Below are 13,186 nucleotides of genomic sequence, written 5' to 3' on the forward strand. Positions count from 1 at the left end.
TGGATCTCTAGCTTATTGACATACAGCATTTAAATATGAGCTTTGAATGTTCTTCAAGAAGCCAGGAGAACTATTCCTGAAGACTACTTAAAGAAATGACAAGAAAGCTGCCTAAGAGAGAACTGACCTCACAGCCCATTGTTCATTCAGTGGGCTGGTTTCAATCATTGTGCAAAGGTACTGTTTAAAAGGTTGGGGAAACTTGCAGTTGGCTGGGACTGAAGAAGTCACTTAGAAGAGTGATAAGACGTTTTTCCCACTGAAAACGCTACGTCCAGATGAACAGAATCAACTTTTTGGGGGGTGCCTAAGAGAGTTCAGGCTATACTGAAAAATAAAGGTGATTATAACAAATATTCACTTTCAAGCTCATTAAAATTGTACAAACTCTGCTGTTGCCTTATAATTTGTGTGTGTGTATGTATGTATGTATGTATGTATGTATGTATGTATATATATATATATATATATATATATATAATTTTGTACTATTTTCAAACATATTTTCTATCCGCTGACACAAGGAGACTGAAGATCTTGGGGCTCCTGTGGAGCAGTCGCTTTCATTTTTGCCTAGCCGTAGCAGCAGCAGCAGCAACGCTGAACCCTCGCTCAACTAGTGGTTCCCGACAGGACGTGAACGCGGCATTGGCCAGGGGCGGGTAGGCGCTAACCGTGCAGTATGGCGGACGATGGAGACAGTTCGAGCGGACCAGTTGACACAAGCGGTGGGCAGGGGGCAGCGGAGGAGTCGGACGGGCTTGGCCTCGGAGGGATGTTGCTGAATATCAGTATTTTAGTTCTAGTAGCGGTGGTCTGTCTGGTGGTCTACCGACGGTGGGGCAAACGGCTATACTCATACGCGGCCCAGGGCGACGAGGCCTCGGCGCTTCCCAAGATGAGGAGACGGGACTTCACTCTGGAGCAGCTGCGGGAGTACGACGGTATCCAGAACCCCCGCATCCTGATGGCCGTCAACATGAAAGTTTTCGACGTGACCAGCGGGAAAAAGTTTTACGGTAAAGGTGAGTGAGCAGTGGGAAAACGACAATCTTTACGATTGGGTGCGTAAGCTGAGGTGTCCCTGCTTGGGGTGAGTTGTCCCGAACCAAAATTTGGGCGCAAACCGTCGGGGTTAGCCTAGCTCTTCGGCTTTGTCTATGTTTTTGAATGGAGTGCTAGCTGTTAGCTAGCCGCTAGCACGACTTTTCTTTTGGGGTTGTGACTGCAACTAAAGTTGCAGACGTTTGAACCTTATATATATATTAATGTACCGTAAACCTGCGACACTTTCTGGTTAAAGTTATGCAGCCGGGAGATGATTATTACGTTTTGGCATGCTAGTCTGCTAACGCTAGCCTGTTAGCTTGTCGACGTGCACAATGTGCGAGTGTCTGGACTGGACCCGTCGCTTGTTTACAGTGATGGGACTCACAATGCATCAATTCTGGACAGTTTGCATGAATATTTTCACCTCAAATGACCTCAGCACTACTGTACTCGTACTGTATGTTTATTTGCGATTGGGAAAAGCAAGTTTGGGCGCCACTGTGTGAAGTTAAATGGAGTTATAGGGACGAGACTGGCAAAACACGAAAAGAAGATATGACACGTCTTTCACTTAGACAAAACGAATGTGACGGGCCCACAGCCGTCTAACGTGCTACTCTGCATTTTCTCTGGCTAGGCTGAGTCAGCCGTCAACTCTGCAATAAACTATAATTATTCAAACAGCAGTCTCATGTGTCAGTCTGCTACTTCATACTGAGAGGACCGAGCCAAGCAGGCCCTGAATCTGTCCACCTCACCAAGTTATGACACACTACCAGAGGCTCAGTGGAGCTGGCAGGACCGTGACATAAACTGTAGTGTATATTAGTCACACTGGATTTAATGCTGGAGAAACAGTTGATAGAAAAGTAAAACAAGGCATAAACTAAATAAATTAAAATGAATAAAGATGTGCAACTTGGTAATGGTGGTGTTTTCTGCTGTTCCATCACCACCTTCCTTGTCAGATCTGATGCATTTGTCATTCATTGTGGCATTAAATAGATCCACCCTTTAATCAGAAATTATATTAAGTCACTTGTATCCCTGCAGTTGTAGCTGTCACTCACAGCTGTTGCTCTGTCTTTCAGGCCTTATTCAGGCACTAATGTGGTCCAGTGAGCGTTTCTTTTTTGTTACACATGAAGTCAACATGAAAAAAAACAGCATGATTCAAATCTAGTAAATGTCTATGTTGCACACTGAAGTTTCGTGTGAAGTGCAGGCTGGAGTTTTATCTCTAATTCTCGTGGTTGGTTGTGAAAGGTAAAGAGTACTCCTTATCTTTGAGCTGATTAGCTCTGCTTCATAAACTCTTAAGCAGTGCCAGAGTGAGCATTGATCTGTGTTGGGTTGCACCGTTATATGAGCCTGCAGAGTTTTCACATGCAAGTCAGATGATTGTCCTCTTGGAAGATGATGAAGGATTCAAAACGTGGAGAAAAACTTCAGGAGTTTTATGAGACTGTATATCACTGGTCCCTTTCGAGTGATAATAAACTCAGATATCAGAAGCAGAAGTCCCTTAGTGTAACACATGTCCTTATAAAAAATTAATCTTGCTGGCAGATGTTACAAGACTGGGCTGTAACAAAGGTAGGAAAATACTGGATGTGATCTGATTAGATTACAATGTTTGTTTGACTAAAGCCCTCAGTGCTAATAATGTGGTGAGTTTTGTTGCAGGTCGGGTTTAGAGTAACAGATTGTCATAGGTGACAACAGAGACTTGTCATTTCTGTGACATTTCTACAGGACAAAAAATTCGTTCTTTTTCTAACAACTGCCTATTCATTGCAACTCTGAAGATTTGCATGATTGATTTTTCTTTCTAATCAGAAGAGTTTGAAGGACTCATTCCTTTTGAGTGGTGTGAACGGGTGAATGTTTGGCATTTCTGCTTGAAAAGTGCCTGTTGACATGATTAAATTTCTGCTTGAGTAACTGTTTAATTGACAGAGTGTTGCAGCCCCAGTTAAACTCTTGTGCAACTCAGGAAATGTACTCCTTAGGTTGCTGATATTGAGTTTCAGATTACAATATGATCATACTAATCTATCTCCAGACTCTAATAAAAACATCAGTAGTGCTCATTCAGCATCTACAATGTGGATGATTTTAAAAACAAACTATTTTTAATGTATTTATTTAGCAGCTTAATGAACACGTTCATGCGTATTTACTGTTCTTGAAAACGTTTAATGTGAAGCAGCTGCTATAGTCACAAGATGCAAGCCTGAGTTAATCATAAAAGGTTAACTTGTTGCTTTACTGCAACTTCATCTGTATACTTTCCCTTATTCTCAGTAAAACCATGTGATGCTTTTGCGCTGCACACACAGTGGAGCGCAAACACTTTGTTGGTTATTTGATTAGTTAAAGGAGATATGAAAGTACTTTAACTCTTACTCATTCTTGCTGTTGTTTGTTTCTCAGATGGTCCTTATGGCATTTTCGCTGGCCGGGATGCTTCGAGAGGCCTGGCCACCTTCTGCCTGGAGAAAGACATCCTGAGGGACGAGTACGACGACTTGTCAGATCTCAGTGCTGTACAGATGGAGAGTGTTAGAGAGTGGGAGATGCAATTTATGGGTACGCTTATGAAGAGAAAATACACTCGTATTGATTTTGCTCAGATTTCACAACAGCACCCATCATATTAAGTGAGGATCCAAATAGCTAGACAGCACTGACTGAGTTTTAATCTTCTGTTTGTATTGATTTCAAGTTTACTTCACTGTCCAAAAAAGCAAGTTGTTTTTTTTTTTTGCTTTGTTTGTTTTTCCTCGACTGGACCCTCAGGCCTGTCATTTTGGGGGGGAAAAAACACTACTTGCAGTCATTATGTAAGTAGACCCTCACTAAATACTCGTTAGTGACTTATTAGGCTTTTAAAGGTGAGTCAGTGGTGGAAAAACCATCAGTGGACCAAATGGGTCAGCAGCTTCAGTTTGCCCCTTCTTGTAGAAAATATGAAGAAGCAGCTGTAGCTAAGAGCTCTTTTCATAACTCATTAATCTGCTAATGAAGTGACCTGCTGTTTATGCCATATGGGCATTTTTTGCTTTTTGCCGTACACCTACGGTGATGCCATAAAGTGTCTCATTTACTCTGGAAACAGACAAATTACTGTGTGTGATATAAAGATCAGAAGTAGTACACTGTCAAATTATATCAGCAGTTATTTTCACTATGGACTATTTGCAGTCTGTAGTTAAAAACCTGCAGTTAATTAAAATCTTTTTTTAAGAAAGGGAGGTGTTGAAGGATTTGAAGCTACAAAATTATTTATACTATTGTTATTCATTGATTATCCATAGACTTGAAGTCATTTCAGCTCTGAATGTTTGTTTGTTGTCTGGAGTTGAAAGAAACTTTGGAGTGAACTTGAAAGAGACATGCAAAAAAACAAAAACATAAAAACCCCTGAAAATATCTCCCGCCACCACATCTTCAGCAGAGCAGTTAACAACAGGAAGCACTGAAACTGGAAGGAAACAAAGGCCTTCATTTTCTGACACGTCATAATCCAAGGATTATTCTGTGCTCGCTGTACATGCAGCACAGTGTTGGATCCTGTTACAGTCTGTCATTTTAAAACTTTCCTCGTGTGATTTACCTCAGATCTACTGTATTAGTGTCTAATTTTGGACTGGAACTCGTCTGAAGTACTGCCGGGCTTCTGCTTGCTTAAATAACACTTTAAAGCAGGACTGAGCAGCTTTGGCTGAGTTGGTGAATCCCAAACTGCAGTTGATTGACTCTTATAAGAGGATGACAGCATGTCATTTACGCTCAGCGCTGTTCCAGCCCAAAGTTGTATCTTGACATCGAGGGCAAATGTATTCGCTTAAGTATTGAGAGAGAGGTTTGGGAGCTTAAATCACGAGTTGATTAATTTACTGACATAAAACAAATTATAATGTAATAATTTTGGTTCCAGCCTCAAACACTTAAGCCTTCCCAAACTAAGCCTAAAAACTGAGCATCTTTGATTTTTGGACTGTTGCTGATTGTGTCACACATGGGTCAGATGTCTTGTTTTTACCAGCCAAAACCAGTCTGCTGATTCAGCCTCGGGGGTTCAACGGTCACTTTTTGTGTGTGTGGCTTTTAGGGCAGCCAGCAGACATGCAGGTCCAGATTTCTGTTTCTGCCCTACAGTCATTTATAAATCCAGAGAAAATTAGCGAAGCAAATCAAAGCCAAATCTTTATCAGACATGCAATCCTTTATCTCCAAAATGTATTGACCACGTAAGACAATTGAATGTACCCTGACCAGCTGTCTGACATTTTACTTGGAAACCCAGCCAAACAATTTTTCCATTGTCCGGTTACTTGTAGGTTAGCCGTCTGTCAGGTGATTTTATTGATCACTCAGCCCTTTGTTTGAGCTTTAAATCTGTTCTGCACTTTCTTCTAGAAAAGTATGACTACGTCGGAAGGTTACTGAAGCCGGGCGACGAGCCGTCAGAGTACACAGACGAGGAGGACATCAAGGACCACCTGAAACACGACTGAGAGGTTCCATCACTCCGACCAAAGCCAGGAGCCCCAAACAGCTGTGACAGGGCCCCCCCAGGCCCCCCTAGACCACTTCCTCCATTTCCTCCTGCCCTATTGGCCTATCTGCCACTCCCTTCTCCTGCCCCACTGGCCAAAATCTTCACTCCTGATTCTGCCCGGTGACATGGCTGCTCTGGAAGGGCAGAATTCAAGTGTAAACACCCAGACCTCCCTCTTCTCTCCATCCCACAGAGATCACCACCAACAGAAAGCGATTGACCGCAAAAACCTTCGAGGAGCTTTTTTTTATCGACAGCAAACACGTCTGGGGGCGGCGAGAGGCCTCGTGACATTAGATGTATCCGAAACAAAAACCCTAAAATATTTTAATCATTTGTCTGGGGGAGGGGGAAAGTGTGGTCGTCATGGTCGCCGCAGGGCACAGGTGGAGGCTGGTCCGAGGTAGTCAGAGAAACACATTGGTCTGAGATGATCAGTGGACTGGGATGGGGAAGCGGATTTCTCTCTCTTTTTATCTTTGGTTTAGTCACATTGCAACTGAAACTGCTTCAGCTTCGGACAGCTTATCAATCAATCATTTGATTTATTTTTTTTCTTTTGTTTTTTGTGTTTAAGTCATTGTCTCCCCTTGTTCAGAGGGCAGTGCTGTGGCCTAACCAAAGGCAATTGGCAGGGCGTCGCATTTTCCTGTTTTTTGTAGTGTATGCACTACTAGTTTTCTTTGTTTGTCACCATGTGATTGTATTTGTTGAGTAGCATAGAGGGAGGGCAGGGCGGGAGGGCAAATTTTTGTTTTGTTTTTTCTCTTTTTTTTTTTTTTGTTTCCTCTTTATTTTGGATGGGAGGGGGTGGAGGGGTCAGAGGTCCTCGCCATATGAAACTTGTTTTGAATCACATCAGACGGACTGAATCAGTGATCGGGAATACAAAGGGAAGATGACAGGGCAGTCCTAATCAATCGACTCAATTGTTTACATGCCTCACAAGCCAGCTGCAAGTCTGTAGATTCCCCTGAAAATGGTCCAAGTATTAATTGTGCCTTATTTTGTTTGTTGTGTCAGTCCTGACCGGTCTAACAGAGGAGGCAAGCAGAAGGATGGAGGTGTAGGCTTTTCCTAGACTCGGTCCCCCAGACTTTTAAGAAGGCATATGTTCTATCAGTCGTCCATGCACAGACTGTAATATTTCCCCACTTCACAAACTTTGTAAATAGTCCGTATGAATTACTCAGTGTTACTGCCATATTTATGTAGTTGATGAACTCCATATACGTATAATGCTATGTCGTATTGGCCAAACCCCCCCCTCCATTGTTTGTTTTTTTTTTTGTTTGTTTTTTTGTATTTCCTTCTTTGCGTTCTAAACTTCTTTTTAAATGTGGATGAATTTCCAAACGGGGGGAAAACAAACTACAAGGAGCATTGCAGTGTGCTGCAGGGTGGGACCGGGAGCCGTTATTGCAGAAATTTTTTTTCAGAGCTGTTGCTTATCCTGTAAATATATCTATCATTTTATTAAAGCATGTGCAACAACAAAGTGAGCTATGCTGAATTCCCACCACATCATGTATTTAAATGTTGGGCGTGTGTGTGTGCGTGTCTGCGTGACAGAAGCAGGAAGGGATTTGTTCATGCATAATAAATCAATTTGGTTAATAATTGAAGATGTCTGGAATTTATTTGAGATGCGTGATTGGATCGCTAGCAGGAACACAGTTTTCCTGTGTTTTATCACTCTCTTTCCATCAGTCCTGTTTGCTTTCTTCAGACAGCGATGGTGGGGGAACAGTCATGCTGGGTGGCACACGCATGCAGTAATTAGAAGTTCTGTAATGTAACTAAGAAGAAAAAAAAATGTGTTAAGCGTTTGACAAAATGTGAAGCTGCCTCTAGTTTAAGAGTAAAAACCTTTGTGTTTAACTAGGAATTAAACTTACTGTTCGACACTGCAATAATTTTTAAAAATCTATGTTATAGGAAATACTTAGGGTGACGTTAATAATGAGCAAATAGCAGAATATTTTTTACTTCATAGGATTTGAATGAATCACTCAGCCTCATCAGGACAGGTTTGATTTGCTTGCGTAAGACAACCCATACATAAGATATCCTAAGTAGTTAAAACGTGTTTGCATAAAACTGAAACATGACTTGGGTTAACAACACTAATATTTGGATACTGTAGCTCGCTGGTACATTAGCATCAACGTTTATAACATGCAAATCTTTGCAAAAGCTGCAATTCGGCCTCCCATTGCTGCACCCTCTGCACATACTGGAAATCTACGCATATATAAACATACTGGATTAATAGTCTTGTGTATGCAAACATTTGCAGTACTGAGCAAAAGTTTTGAAACATCCTTTGGATCCTGTATCGGAGGAAAAACAGTTTGTACAGTTCTAATGAGCTTTGAAAGTCTGTTTTGCATGAGGACCTTTTTCCTTCAACAGAGGCTGAAATCTCGTAGACAAGCTTTCTTGAGATTTCATTAAGCAGGAATAGGAATGGTCAGGAATAATTCTCCAGGCTTTTTGAAGGACTTTCAAAGCTCTTCTTTGGATGTTGGATGCATATCGTTCTGATCTCTATCAAGCTGATCCCACACTGCTTCAATAATGTTGAGGTCCAGGCTCTGGGGAGGCCAATCCATGAATGAGTGTTTTTAGTGATTTTCACTCCACTTCTTGTGTAATTTCCTCTACTTCAGCCTTTTCTTCCTGTTTCCCTTCTCTAAAAACGCCTTCCTGACATTAACCCCTCCATAGAGAATATTTCTGATTGTCTTTAGCAAACAGCTGATTGATCATCTAACGGTCCAGATGCACCTATCATGATTTTTCCAGTTTCTTACAGACTTTAAGATACTGTCCGTTTGTCAAAGATCATTTTTAGGTCTGCCACGTCTTTTCTCCTCTACTTCTTTATTTTAATTTATTTCTTAAGGACACATTGCACGTCATGCTGAGACATGCCAAGGTTACAGCTGATAGCTCTTTTGGAATCACCTTGTTTTTACCAAAAACCTGTCAAACTGAATTTTTTATTCAACATTCAAGAAGTTTATTGTCATATACACCACAAAACACAAGTGGATACGCAGAGCAATTAAATTCTTACTCTGCAGGTTCCCTTCACATTAAATAAACAAATAACTAAAATAAAGAATAGACTTAACTCTGAGCACAGAAAATAATAAAGTAAACAAGTGCTTATGTAGCTTATGTGTGGGTGTAGTAAGAATTTAAGGTGCAAGTAGTTGCAACACTGTCACAGTGGTAATATATACAGAATATGTAATATTAAAATTGTTTATATTGTATGACGTTGTATTATGTTGTATATAAATGTACAAAATTGCAAATTTACAGGTCAAAGATTTCGACATCTTGACAATTAGTGAGTTTTCATAGGTTCAAGACAAGAAATCGGAACAAGTGTTGTGTTTTTGTGACAGCCTGGTTGTAACAAGGTAACACTTTGTCCCCCCTCTTGTCCTTCATAGCCACAAAGAATGAGTAAATATTATTTGTGCTTGCTAATTAATTTCTCCCGGGTTCGCTGTCATATCCAGAGACACTGGAACATTTTAGGTACATGTAATACCAATAATAAACATTAATCCATATTTCAGAGCTGCATTTATTCATTCACGTGGAGCGTAAATCTCTGACATCAACAACTCAACTGCGCCTCCCTCCGCCGCTGATTGATTCGGGAACTTCATCACAACGTGTGTGAGTGAGTGTGAGTTTGGTGTTGGCTGTTGTGGCTCATGCACTGTCGCCGTTGTGTAAAACCAAAGCGGGTTTCTCCTAATGCTTTCAGCAAGATCACGGATCACGGATGCATCTTAGCTGATTCTCTGCCGACCATTTCCCAGCAGCAGCTCCATCACACACCGCCGACATTTTGGCTGTTTTATCTAAAACCCAAACTAACCGTGCTGCACTTACACCCTCTAAAACCAACCTTCACCAGACTCGGATCCTTCTGGCTGCTTTCCGGACGGTAAGTGGTGATCCCGTGGAGAGTGTTTGTCCACGTTAAGCGCGAGTTTTTCCTCCGGCTGTGAGGGCGTTGTGTCGGTATGTTTCCCCACCAGGAGCGCAGTAATGGCAGAGCATATGTCCCAGAGTGAGCTGGATTACCCGTTCAAACTTCTGGAGTATTTTAACGGCTTCAGAGTGTCCAAGGTAAACATTTCACGGTTTATCTTCGGGAAGTGTAAGTCTGGTTTAATGTGTGTCGATTCAGATTTTCTCCACTATATGCAGGAACTGTTGAAATATTACAAACTGGACTGAGGTGGTGGATCTGCCTATAGTCATAGTTTTTTAACTGAAAGTCTGCCTACCAGTGCAAAGTTGTTAACTTGACAGGTCTTTCCGCAGGTGATATTTTCAGCCTGTGAGCTTGGAGTATTTGACCTGCTGCTCAGGTCCCAGGAGCCTTTGAGTGCCCAGCATGTTGCTCAGGAGCTGGGCACCAGCTTGGATGGGATGGAGAGGCTGCTGGACGCACTGGTGGGCATTGAGATCCTGGAGGTTGAGAAGACAGATGGAACAGGTGAGGAATAGGAGGAGGCGGGTATAGTGTAGCAAGAAAAAGATCTTTGATTTGTTTCTGGGAGGAGATGCAAACCCCTCGGGGTTGTGTCAGGAAGGGCACAAGGGGTGGAAATCTGTAGAGCTACCCGCTGTGGTGACCGAAAGTAGTTTTTGATGTACAGAGAGAAGGAAACTACAAAAATATGATGGTTTCTCCCTGGGCATGAAAATGATCTCCAGTGTGATCATTCCAAAAAGCCAACATGTCAAATTTAAGCTACATCAGGTAATAATATTATAATTAAAAAATGGTATAATTAAATTGTATGTAATTGTGTAACAGTTACATTTAGCTGCTCTTCTAAGGCTTTCATTTTAATTTATTGCTCTTTCTCTTCTATTAAAACAGCTTTGTACAGCAGCACCGACGTGGCAAATCTTTATCTGGCCAAAGGCAGCGCCAAATCTCTCCATGACATGATCGTCTACCAATCCCAAACCATCTACCCACTGTGGAACAACTTGGTGGATGCTGTCAGGTCTGTGTATTCACATGGGACCACATCAGGCTAAAATACCACACAAAACGAGCTGATTTAACAGGGCTTTTAGAAATATTTGCAGACGTAAAGCAACCATTCTCTTTCGCTTTGTGTTGTTTTCATGAGCACAAAGAATTGTTCCTTATCCTCTGTCATCATGCAGGGAGGGGAAGAATCAGAATGAAAAGACATTCGGCCTTCCAGCAGAGGAGGTCTTCCAAGCCATTTACAGGTTGGTGTTGATCCCGCTGCTTCAAGTGTGGCTTTGAGCTTGTTAGGATTCAGTATATGAACCTAAACTGTACCGCACAGATCAGAAGAGGACATGCTGAAATTCATGGGTCTGATGAACTCGTCATGGGTTCTGGATGGACATGACGTTGTGACAGCGTTCAATCTCTCCGGCTTCCAGAACGTAGTAGATCTTGGAGGTAAGAGGCTGTCAGGGATGCTCTGACATCTGAGAGGGCCTGTTATTCTTCCCAAGAAGGCAAATAGATATACACATACCTATCAGACATAACATTATGTCCACCTTTAAGTCGTTTAAGTTGCGAGGTGGGGCCTCCATGAATCGGGGCTGTTTGTCCAGTACATCCCACACATGCTCAATTGGATTGAGCTCTGGGGAAACCGGAGACAAGTTAACATCTCAGTCTCGTTGTTGTGCTCCTTGAACCATTTTTGCTTTGTGGCAGGGCACATTATCCAGCCTTCACTCCCCCACATGCATCAGTGTCTCTTGGTCACTCATCATCCTGTTGCTGGCTCACCACTGCTCCTTCGTTCGACCACTTTTGACAGATACCGACCTCTGCAGACTGGGAACACCCCACAAGAGCTGCAGTTTTGGAGATGCTCTGACCCAGTCGTCTAGCTATCACAATTTGGTCCTCGTCAGACTCGTTCATCTCCTTAAACTCACCCATTTTTCCTGCTTCTAACACATCAACTTTGAGGACAAATGTCCACTTGGTCCCAGATATATCTCGCCCAAATAGGTGCCATGAAGAGGAGATAATCAGTGTTATTCACTTCACCTGTCAGTGCTCGTAACGTTATACCTGATTGGTGTAGATACCTCAAATTCATGTATACCAAAAATGAAGGATTGTTGTTCCGAACAGGACCAACGTGGCTTCCTTGTATCGTTTCCCTCTGATAAATGTTGATCGCTGTTTATGAACGATTGCTAGGTTGCACTGGTGCTTTGGCCCGCGAGATGGCAAAGGCGTATCCCTCATCCACCGTCACAGTGTTTGATCTCCAGCAGGTCGTGGAAGTGGCTCAGAAGCATTTCTCTCAGGAGAATGATGCCATTGTATTTCAGTCCGGTAAGTCTGCTATGGATGATTTAAAACACCTTAAATGTTTAAGAAAAAACATACATGGGGGTGGCTGTAAGTCACCTACTAATCAGAAGGTTGGTAGGTTCATGATCCTCTGCTACTAGCCCCAGGTTGCTCTCCAATGCTTGTGTCTGAGTATGAATGTGTGTGAATGTTAGATAGAAAGTACTTCCCTAGAAAGAGCATAGAAAAATGTTCAAAACCTCCTGTTTGCAAGGTGCAGCCAATCAGAAAAAAGCTGGGTTAAAAAAGAGGAGGAAAGGAGCTTAAACATCTTGTTTTGGTTATTTTGAAATCGGAATCATGCATAGAAGCATGGAAGTAGATATAATAGGTCCCCTATGAGATTAGTTAGGAAAAAAGCATTTTTTTCTTCACTGCAACCAATAAACTGGTAAATACGTCTTTATTAATGCTGCGCCCTCTACGTGCAGGAGATTTCTTCACTGGTGAAATCCCCACTGCGGACTTGTACGTTCTGGCCAGAATCATTCATGACTGGCCGGAAGAGAAGTGCCTGACGCTGCTGAAGAAGATCTATGACATGTGTGCACCAGGTCAGTACATCAGGTACATGTGGGGGTTTGTTGTTTTAGCGACAAACCACTGAATGTGAGATCTGTCAAGTCTGGGAAAGTAGAGAAGTAACAGCTTCAAAAGCGGACAAGTTATGTTCAGTTTGTGTCAAAATGAGACATTTTCTTACCAGAGTTAGTGGCCAGCTTGAAAATAGCCACTGTTATTACATTTCACATTGCTAATGAGCTTCATCAAAAGAGTAAGAATAATATGAGTATTATTGAGCGATCAAGTTTGAAGTTGACATTTCCGAGCTCCCAGTTGGAATTTTCATCTGGAACGTCTCCTCAACTCAGAGTCAGAGCAACCCCACCAATCCTGAGGTAATCACAATCACAGCCATAGATGGTGGCTGTGATGTAAACAGTAGTAAAACTGCAAAACTTGTCATCTGTACTGCCATTGTTGTGTATTTGTAACTCAGCCCACTCATCAGGCTCTATCTTTGAATGCCCTGCAGCAGTGTTTTTAAGCACAGAAAACAAGTATTACATTGTTTTTCTTGTGACACGTGAATAGCTCTACTTTGGTAATAATGAAAACAAATCCCATTTTTCTTCGCTTTTGCAACTTTACTGCCGACACTC

The 13,186-nt window shown here is 42.1% G+C and overlaps 2 protein-coding genes across 2 annotated transcripts in view; both read left to right on the forward strand.

The window, feature by feature from the left end:
- Positions 1 to 568: 568 nt before the first annotated feature.
- Positions 569 to 7,104, forward strand: pgrmc2 (progesterone receptor membrane component 2). The gene is made up of 3 exons (XM_005929675.3): positions 569 to 1,025; positions 3,487 to 3,642; positions 5,476 to 7,104. The coding sequence occupies exons 1-3, from the start codon at positions 683 to 685 to the stop codon at positions 5,571 to 5,573; spliced, it is 597 nt and encodes a 198-aa protein (XP_005929737.1). The 5' UTR covers positions 569 to 682; the 3' UTR covers positions 5,574 to 7,104.
- A 120-nt stretch (positions 7,105 to 7,224) lies between these two features.
- asmt2 (acetylserotonin O-methyltransferase 2) overlaps positions 7,225 to 13,186 on the forward strand; it is a 17,866-nt gene continuing 11,904 nt past the window's right edge. The window contains exons 1-8 of the mRNA XM_005929674.3: positions 7,225 to 9,590; positions 9,685 to 9,775; positions 9,974 to 10,148; positions 10,539 to 10,668; positions 10,835 to 10,903; positions 10,984 to 11,102; positions 11,868 to 12,005; positions 12,455 to 12,577. Coding sequence (XP_005929736.1) covers positions 9,355 to 9,590; positions 9,685 to 9,775; positions 9,974 to 10,148; positions 10,539 to 10,668; positions 10,835 to 10,903; positions 10,984 to 11,102; positions 11,868 to 12,005; positions 12,455 to 12,577 — 1,081 coding nt within the window. The 5' untranslated portion in view covers positions 7,225 to 9,354. The remainder of the gene's footprint in view (positions 9,591 to 9,684; positions 9,776 to 9,973; positions 10,149 to 10,538; positions 10,669 to 10,834; positions 10,904 to 10,983; positions 11,103 to 11,867; positions 12,006 to 12,454; positions 12,578 to 13,186) is intronic.

Source organism: Haplochromis burtoni, unplaced genomic scaffold, assembly GCF_018398535.1.
Source record: "Haplochromis burtoni strain Fernald_Lab_line unplaced genomic scaffold, NCSU_Asbu1 Contig_119, whole genome shotgun sequence".
In the NCBI taxonomy this organism is placed as follows: domain Eukaryota; kingdom Metazoa; phylum Chordata; class Actinopteri; order Cichliformes; family Cichlidae; genus Haplochromis; species Haplochromis burtoni.

Excerpts from the sequence above, each read along its gene's own strand:
- pgrmc2 (XM_005929675.3), top strand. The coding sequence starts at position 683 with ATGGCGGACGATGGAGACAGTTCGAGCGGACCAGTTGACACAAGCGGT. Across the intron at positions 1,026-3,486 it reads GAAAAAGTTTTACGGTAAAG|ATGGTCCTTATGGCATTTTC; the intron begins GTGAGTGAGCAG and ends TTTGTTTCTCAG. Across the intron at positions 3,643-5,475 it reads GTGGGAGATGCAATTTATGG|AAAAGTATGACTACGTCGGA; the intron begins GTACGCTTATGA and ends ACTTTCTTCTAG.